The sequence below is a fragment of the Tupaia chinensis genome, unplaced genomic scaffold (genome assembly GCF_000334495.1).
Source record: "Tupaia chinensis unplaced genomic scaffold, TupChi_1.0 Scaffold000644_1, whole genome shotgun sequence".
Taxonomy (NCBI): Eukaryota; Metazoa; Chordata; class Mammalia; order Scandentia; family Tupaiidae; genus Tupaia; species Tupaia belangeri.
In genome coordinates, this window is record NW_006160165.1 from 3,325,102 (window position 1) to 3,334,711 (window position 9,610).

At 43.8% G+C, this 9,610-nt stretch overlaps 1 protein-coding gene across 1 annotated transcript in view; it reads left to right on the forward strand.

Moving 5' to 3' along the window:
* Positions 1–2,028: 2,028 nt before the first annotated feature.
* The window catches only part of MYO16 (myosin XVI), a 603,762-nt gene continuing 596,180 nt past the window's right edge, over positions 2,029–9,610 (forward strand). Inside the window, 1 exon segment of the mRNA XM_027776197.1 lies at positions 2,029–2,341. Coding sequence (XP_027631998.1) covers positions 2,314–2,341 — 28 coding nt within the window. The 5' untranslated portion in view covers positions 2,029–2,313.

Genomic DNA, 9,610 nt, shown 5'->3' on the forward strand with positions numbered 1-9,610 from the left:
AGATAAGATTTTTATTGTCTTACAAGAAAAGAATGTTGTTCTCTGTGTTAGGGAAGAAACATGGTTGTCTCTTGTAGTTTTACTGGAATGTTACCAAAAATACAAAGAAATCTTTAAAAATAACCTGTAAATTCTTTGATATAAAGGCTGTACTTTAATATTTTTATTCCTGAAAAGCACCCAAAATGGTGACTTGTATGGCAATGATTCTCCATAATTCCTTGTGGAATGAGTAAATAAGTAAGGATCCAGCATTATTGTGAAGGCTGTACATCCTCATTCTAATTCCTGGAAAAATAAGTTACATGTCCATAGCAATCACTTGATATTTAGCTGAATAATTTTGCTTTGTTAATGTCAATAGAAATTATTGAATATCAACAATATAAACTAGAATTTTTATGTGCATTATTTTTAGACTTCAGAATAAGGACTAAGAATTATGCTTCCTGAGTGGGGCCGGTAGCCTGGTGATCAAGGGAGCTGGAACCCATAATAGCTGACTTACAGTTTGAATCTTGGACCTGGCAGCTTGAGGAGCATGCAGGGTCAGGGCCAGTAGGTGCATAGTGATTAGGTGCTGAACTCTCTCATGGCCAACCATGGTTCAAGTCCAGGGCCTGGCAGCTTGAAACTCATGTGGGCACATGTGCATGTATGTCCAGAATCCCAAAAGAGGAGTAGAGGAGAAGGAATTGTGGTGTGATCATCCCCCATGGGGGGTGATTCCTCATTTTCTCTCTCCATGAAGTTGTTCTCACTTTCTGTCTCTCCAGCAAGTACACACGCCCTATAGCAAAAAAAGAAAGAAAGAAAGAGAAAAAGAAACATGCTGGGTTATGTATGCATGCCCCAAATCCCGACGTGGTGGAGAAATGGAGGAGAGGGGTTGTGGCGTGATGACGCCCATGCGGGTGTGCTTTTGCCCTCTCTCGCCTTCTCTTTTTCTGGTAAGTTCATGTATTCTCTGAAAAATTGTTTTTAAAAAATTATATTTTTCATGCACAGATGAGGATTCTGAGGCTCTAGGAGTATAAATTACTTCTCAAATCCAGCCAGTAAGTGGTAAGGCTGGATTTGAACTCTGGCTGTCCTGATTGAAACCTTGAACTTTTCTATCATGTAACTAAATTGGTTTGAATGTTATTTAGTGAAAATTAGTAGCCATTACCCTTTGTCATACAGATTTGAGTTTTATAATCTTGTTCAATAATCCTCGAGTTTTGCCTAGTAAGGGAATCCAAGCTCCATGCTTCTCTCATGGTGAGAAGTGGATGTTTAAGCTCCTGTTCATGTGTATCGGTCTAAACACTAACCTAGACTATGTTAACTTGTTTCGAAGGAAGATCATCATAAAAATTACCAAGTTGTAAAAACATTCATTTGCATTTGCAAGGGATTTAAAGATAGCCCATCTGTTTGAGTAAATGCCTACTGCATTGTGAGTATGAGATTTATTCTGAATGCAATAAACCCTTGCAGACCATATATCTCTCTGATTCCAATTCAGTGACACTTGCTTCACCCAGCTGGGTTGTATAGTTACCTTCACTGCAGTCTGCAGGGGCAGCCAAGTGCCACACTGAAAGCCTTGCAAACCTAGTGCTTTTTGCGAGTAAGTTTTACATTCTGCATGGATAACCAAAAGAGATGTGTTGTGAAATAGAATGTATTTTCTTCATTGCAAGAGGCAGATCAAAAGATCCCTGATTCTAAGAGGGGCTATTTTGAGCTTCTGCTATCAATTTCCTATTCACACACAGCAACTGGTGGCAACTAAAAATAATCAGCTTTCGCACTAGCTAAAAGAACCCGGTGGTGTTTGGCTGATGGACTACGTGCACAAATAAGATTTAGGGTCCCTTATTCCGTAGCTTCCCTCCAGCCCACTCATCAGCTTAGTTTGCTGCCGTTTGAAAGCTATTGAAAAGCCATTAACAGGCAGGACCGGGGCAAGCCGCACTGCAGCATACCTCCGTGAGGCGGAGTGGGGCTGCGCGTGAGCACCAATTAGAGCCGACTGTTGCCGATTGGGGCACTAGGAGCCGTGCCAGTCACGGGTGCTATAATAGCACGTGCAGCCATGGTGGCTCAAGACCCCCTCCCCCGGGGCTTATCTTAACTCCAGCTGCTGAATCAGAAGGAGTTTGAAGCTTTCTCTGTGATCATGGAGCAGAGCCTCCGTTCAATGATGCACTCCGAGGTAAACTGTTCCCTGAGTAAGGGCTCTAAATAATGCATTTCCTGGGGCCGGCAGTTGGAGTAGAAGAGAATGCTGGAACCCGCAGCACGATTCCTGTCTGAGATGGAAAGATGTCTCACTACCATTTCATCAAGTGCTGTAAGTAAGCTTCATGTTCTGCTCGTGTGGTTATCTGTCTTCTTGGAGTACTACGGCATGCAGATTGCAGATGTCCAAATTAAGTGAGATCCTCTGGTATACCACATCCAGGTGAATGGCATAGACCAGTGACTTTAAAGGATATTTTATAGGCTGAGTACATTGCCTCTTAATTTCAGATTCTGAAACCCATCCAATGCGATTCAAATGCTATTACTGATTTGGAGAAATAGTGCAGATAGCAGAGACTGTATGGGAGAGGGTGAGTGGGAGGGGCTCAGAGAAAAAGCATTTAACAGACACGAGAATATAAAGTTCTCTGTTGAAAATGATACATGTGGTTTATATCTTTGATTTGATTGTCATACATTGCATGCATGCTTTAAAAAAACAAATTGTTTGTTATAAAGATGTGCAACAATTATGTGTAAATAAGAAATCATAAAATAAAAAAGAAATCCTTAGAACTTGAGCTATTTTTTAAAACAGTGATATATAGACACAATAGCCAAAAGAGAGAGGGAGGAAAAGCACATACACACACACACACACACACACACACACACAGAGGAAGGAATTGTGTAAGGCTATTTCTGGATACCAGCACATATTAATAAAGTGCATAAAACTTGGTTCATTGAGACCTGGCTGAAGTCATTTAGTTGGTATTTTACTCTCAAGTTTTCTTGCTAAACCTCCATGCAGGGTTCACCTTCTCAGCTTGCTCTTCAAGGCTCCCCTTGAGTGTAAACTTTTGTCCTTGCATCATTCACCTTGCAGTGCTCAGAGACTCCAGAGACCCTGTACCAAGTGCTCTGTCTACACTGATGCTCATAGGGTGAAAAATAGTTTGTCCCTGGCTTTCCTGATAGGTTCATCAAAGGGTTCTTTATTCTTGAATTTTTAGCAGGATTTTCTGAGCTAGATAATATTTGAACCTAAACCTTTTTTGGATCTAGGACTGAAGAGGAGGACATATTTATAGCCAAAATGGCTCACTAGACATACATTTTTTTCCTCCCCTAGCACTTCTGAAAACTTCAGTACATTTATGTCATGATCTTCAAGTGACAGATGACGTTTGTGGAGAATGATTTCCTCTTAGAATGGGGTTTTGTTGATAAAGAACATCGCAATGTTAAATTAAAGGAACATAGTAAGGAATCACATGTTTGAATGAATCTTGAGTTTTGCCCTGAAAGAGTCTGAAAAAATAAGGAAGATTGAGAAGAAAATATTTACCTGTCTCTTGTCTTTGATGGACAATGTGTATAGGAATTAAAACTCTATGATTAAAGAAAATAAAAATGTCTTTGCTCTTAAGCATTGCTAAAAGAGGCATGCTTTTGCCATGAAGAACAATTTTGAGTCCAAAAAGAATTCGCTGATCAGCTTGCAAGTTTGTAGATTAGCTCTTTAATAAAAATTTGGGGCGTGAAGCATATCTAAGAATGACAAGAATATTCTTGTTTTATCCTCTGAAATCTTGGAGTTATTATCTCAGTGAAGCTACAGAAGGCAGCGTTCCTGGCTGGCTTTTGTGTTGCTTCTTGTGTTTTACTGCACCAGCAGAATGCTGTGATTTTCCTGCCTGTACCCCTGCAGAGGAAATTCCCGAGGCCCTCTGCGTCCTTCCCACAAGGAGCCTGCTGCTCGCGAGCTGGAGCGAGCACACCTGGCCCGAGGTGGTAAAGGCACAGATGGACAGAGTGACAAGGACACGGGAGGTTCAGGAAGTGACATGAGGCTGCTCTTTCCCGCCTTGTCTTATTTTTGTTTTAGTTGGCTACAGAATTTCAGAAAATGAAGACGTGATGATGTCTAGTCAGTGGAGGTGTTGGAGAGCATTCTTGTAACCTACCAGTATCGGAGATGAAATAGAAAGTTAATGGCTTTCGTGAATTAATAATCTTCGCTAATGAAAATGTCCAAATGCCTGGGGAAAAATAAAAATAAATTCCTGGTGAATTTATCAGAGTAATTAGCAACTACTTATTAAATAGTTATTTTCTGAACTCTGAGTAGGGTGACGTCTATGACATGGTAAGAAAGCAGAGGTATGACCACGTCCTAAGTTCTCTGGAGAAATGGTACAGGGGCCAAAGGGGTTCAGAAGTTGCATTCATTGTGTGCTGACCTAGCCACTGGACGTTTTATAGAAAAGAAATCTCTTCTATTGGATGTTGAAGGAAAAGAAGAAGATAGAAGAACAAGTGAGGACCTTTGTGGTCTCAGAAAGGCTTACTAATACTGATCCTAGTCCCTAGACTCGTAGCTTTCTCCGATGCCTACGACTGTTGTCCCAGGTCCTGTGACCTTGTCTTCTGAGCTGCATGGCTCATGGCAAGGTCAGTGGCCCATGTCCTGCACATCCATTCCTTCCTCACATGACCTCCATTTCTTTTTTCTTTCTTTTTTTTTTTTTTAGGAGGTTTTGCCATAGGGGGCATTTGCTCGCCAGAGAGACAGACAGAGACAGAGACAGTGAGAGGGAAATCATGCGAAATCATTCCCCAAGGAGGATGGCTATGCCACAATCCCTTCTCTTTCATTCTCCTCCTGGGATCTCGGGCACACACGCACATGCACCAGTGTGATTTTCGAGCCCCAGGTCTGGGAATCAACCTGTGGTCAGCCATGTGAAAGTCCAGCGATGTAACCACTACACCACCTGCTGGCACTTCAACCTCCATTTCTTTTCTGTTTTTCAGACTAAAATACTTTATTTACATCAATTCAGAAATGCTTTTATTTATAAATGTCAGTGGTGAATTACAATCCAATGATTCTTCAACATAAAGAATGGTCAGAGGCACTGAAAAGTGGAAATTTCCAGTACCATCATTCTTTGTTTTTTTTTTTTTTTTCTTTTGGAGAAGTTTTCGCTATAGGGCCCATGCATTCGTCACACAGACAGAGAGACACATAGAGACAGAAAGCGAGAAATCACCCCTCGGGGGATGGTCACGCCGCATTCCCTTCTCCTCCATTCTCCTCTCGGGATCTTGGGCACGCATGCACACACGCCCGGCATGAGATTTAAGCCACCGGGTCCGAGACGCAAACCGCGGTCGACTACGTGGGAGTCCAGCGACATAGCCATTACGCTAACTGCTGGTTCCCAGTACCATCTATTCTTGATTCGGCAGTTTCAGCCCCTCACTAGATCAAATGATGTGGCTCAATCCACGACCTTTTTTTTTTTAAGAGTTTTTTGTTTGTTTGTTTGTTTGTTTGTTTTTTGCTATAGGGTGCATGCACTCACCGGAAAGGCAGAGAGAGACAGAGAGATAGAAAGCGAGAAATCACTCCCCAGGGCGGATGGCCACACCGCATTCCCTTCTCCTCCATTCTCCTCTTGGGATCTTGGGCACACACGCACACACGCCCGGCATGAGTTTAAGCCACCGGGTCTGGGACTCAAACCATGGCCCACTACATGGGAGTCCAATGACATAGCCATTACGCTAACTGCTGGTCCCAATCCATGACCTTTTGAACTTTAAAAATAACATATGTTATTTTATTTTAATTTCTCTTATATAGTCAGTCACTGTACATCACTTAGCATGTAAATGAATTTTCACAACGTGAGTACACTTCACACCAGTCCAGTCATGGCAACACACGCATCCACCTCTGTTCCAACAAGCACCTGTCTTTTCCTTCCAGCCACAGTGTATCATATACCGTGTCCACTTCTGCACCAGGCAGCAGTGCAGGAAGTGGCTGAATTCCAGGGCAGGAACAAACACTTCTGAAGTTTGTACTGGTAACCTCACATGGTCCTGGTAAGATAGAGGGAGTCTCCGGGTGGGGCATTGGATGACTGATAACTGATGCTTACAAGGAACTTACAAGTGCTCAGTATTCAGTGTCAAAGTGTATACACTGAAGTGTCTAAACTCAACTTAATAGCTATCTCCAGTTTATTATCAGTTTCTTTTATAAACTTCTGCATATTTGTAAAATTATAATAGATACGTTTTACAATAAAAAAAACCCTGAGGCTGTGTAAAATACATTCAGAGAAAGAAATAGCTTAGATCCATATCACCAGTCACCAGTCACAAACTAGTATATAACAAAGTATTGCAGGCCTAGCATGGTGCCATGTATGTGCCACTAAGATGTGTGTTCTGCAGGCTGGGACTTTTTTTTTTTTTAGAAAGAGAGATTTTTTTCTATAGGGCACATGTGCTCACAGAGAGAAAAGAAATCACCCCCTAGGGGGTATGGCCATGGTTCAATCCCTTCTCCTCCGTTCTTCTCCTGGGATCTTGGGCATGCACTCACACACCCCCACACACCTGGCATGAGTTTTGAGCCACCAGGTCTGGGACTCGAGCCAGAGTTGACTATGTGGGAGTTTAGCAATGTAACCATTATGTCATCTCTTGGTCCCAAGAGGCCCAGGTTCTATTCCCTGTCCAACGTAGAAGGCTGGGTTCAGTGGTACACACCTGTAACTCTGGTGACTCAAGGAGGCCAAGGCAGAAGAATTGTGAGCTTGAGGCTGGTCTGGGCAACATAGTGAGACCCTGTCTGAAAAGGCAGCAAGCAGGTATTGTGGAAATGAGGTGGTGAGAAAGTTCCAGAATATCAGGAAAGCCCTGCTGTTTCCTGTGTCTCTGTAATCAGGAAGCACCTTCAGGTGGATCTGCAGTGAGACTGTCTCTGAGCCCTGTGCCTGGTGAGAAGTAACATGTACCTGACCAGGTGGTTCTGCCGAGGTGTCGGTAGAAGTGAGAAATGGAACGTGAGGGAGAAATGGGCTCACAGAGTTGTGTTTGTTTTTTAGAATTTTGTTTTGTTGTTGGTTGTTTGTTTCTTCCATGAGTGAGAATGACAAAGAGACAGAGAAAGGCAGACAGAGAGGCAGAGACAATACTCCTGACAGGGTCTTCACTGTGTAGCTCAACCCCGGCTTCAGTCAGCCCCAGGTCATGGGAACATTTGTAGCTGAGGTGTTCAAGGAGGTCTCTGGACGTGAACCTGGGACCTTCCATGGGGGCCAGCTTACAGAGTTTTTGTATTACTGCTGCTCCTCCATCAAGCCCTGGGCTCACAGGACTTTGACCCACATAAGAGCTGGGAAATGTCTCTCCGATTTACTTTTAACAAACTGGAGCAGAAATGTGAGTTCTTCCTGTTTGATTCCCTCTCTTGGCCTCTTAGAGTGAAGTGCTACAGTCAGCATGCCTGGCCCCTTTCTCTCCTGTTCAGTATTTATCTTAGCATAGCAATTGAGGACTGCATTGTTTTCAGTCACCTTTTTTATTCTCTTCAAGCCACTCATTCTCAAAAATGGTACCTCCCACCACAATGTCTCTTGATCTTCCATGGCGCACACTGCTCACTTTTAAGGAACGTCCACTGCGCATTTCCACAAAGCCACAGTGTCCTGACATGCTATTACTGGCTCTCCCCAAACATCTCTGCCCATTCTGTGTCCTGTGGCCCATGGGAGCAGCCCACTTCTTGCCCACATAGTCCTCAGTTACAAGCAACAAATTCCTACCCTTGGTTGAATCCAACTTTCCAGCCTGTCTGTCTAGGCAGCAAGGCAGTTGAGTGATCACTGGAGGAGGGCATCAGCCAAAGCAGGCCACTTTCATAGATGCCATGGCCACGAGTCCCTGCCAGCAGGCCGCTCCTTCCTGTGCTCTTAGTGCACTGTCCATGTCTAGAGACCCTTGTCTTTCCTGCCATCTCCCACCCTGAGAAAATGGAAACCCTCTGTTAGAACTGTTGAGTCTTCCCATTACCTCGTCCACACTGGTGCTGCTCAGGAATTCCCCTTGCCCACTTCTGTTCCACAGCAGGAAGTTTCCCCCCTTGCACCCAGAGCCAGTGAGCTCTGCATCCTGCCCCCTCTTGCTTCCTCAAAGGCTTTCCCCTTTCTTTAGCTGCTCCCTTTCTTTCCTGCATCATCAGTTTCATGTCTGCCATTCCCTTCAGAGTAAATGCAAGGCCTAATAGACTCACCTTCAACTGTCTGAGTGGTCCACATTGTCTTAGATTCCCTCTGCCTGTCACTTGATTCCTTTGTGTTCATGGTCTTCCCTTGGAAAGATTGTCTGTAATGTGGTCCCAACCTTCATCTCCTTTTCCCTCCTTCTGTAACTCCATCCCAATGCTTTCCTTCACTATCCACCAAACCTACTCTAGTTACACCGTCTCTGTGTGGCATGACCCAGTGCAGCCAGACCTTCCTCATGATACCTGTTCTCTGACTTGGCCACTCACTCTTCTCGTACAGCTTGCAGCTTGGATTTTTCTCCTCCTTCATGGCAGCTTCTCCTTCACCTCAGTTGCTGACTCTATAACCTTAGGGCTTGGCCCGTGCATCTTTCTGAATCTATGGGGACCTCATCCATTGCGAAGGCTTTAAGACCATCTGTATTTCTCACATGTGGTCCTTTAACCCAAATGTCCCCTTATACATTACTTCACCCTTAACAACATGGACATCTTCTCTGGCCAATGATAATATATCTAAGTATGCCTTTTTGTGATAGCTAAGTAATACTCCATAACATTTATCAAGACATGCAAAGTATTTATGAAATCTTCCCCTTTTGGTAGGCATGCAACATCATGTGTGAGTGTGTTGGTGAACATTACCGGAGTATTGATTCACAGCAATGGTACTACTGACAGGGGTAGCATCAGCTTCTCTACACACTCCTGGGTTTTCCCCACAACCTGCAGTACCTCTGATACCCAGCAGAAAATGTGCATACTGTGTCAGGATTGCTTGCCAGAGATGCACTTTCTCTTCAAGAGTTGAAATACAGTTTCTTGTGAGGCTCTTGATTTTATTGTACTAATAATTAAAAGCCTTCCCCTTTGTTTGTTTTTTTTTTCTGTTTTTGGTGTTGTTGCTATTGTTTGTTTTTAATTTTGCTATAGGCCACATGCACTTGCCCAGTGACAGAGAAAGGGAGAAATAGAGAGAGGGGAAAAGTGAGAAAACACTCCCAAAGAGGATGGCCATGCTGTAATCCTTTCTCCTCCATTCTTCTCTCTGGATTTTGAGCATGCACACACAAGTGCCCAGCATGTTTTTTTTTTTTTTTGGAGGGGTTTTCGCTATAGGGCACATGCGCTCGCCAGACAGACAGAGAGAGACATAGAAACAGAAAGCGAGAAATCACCCCTCAGGGGGGATGGTCACGCTGCAATCCCTTCTCCTCCATTATCCTCTCGGGATCTTGGGCATGCACGTACACGCGCCCGGCGTGAGTTTTAAGCCACCAGGTCCGG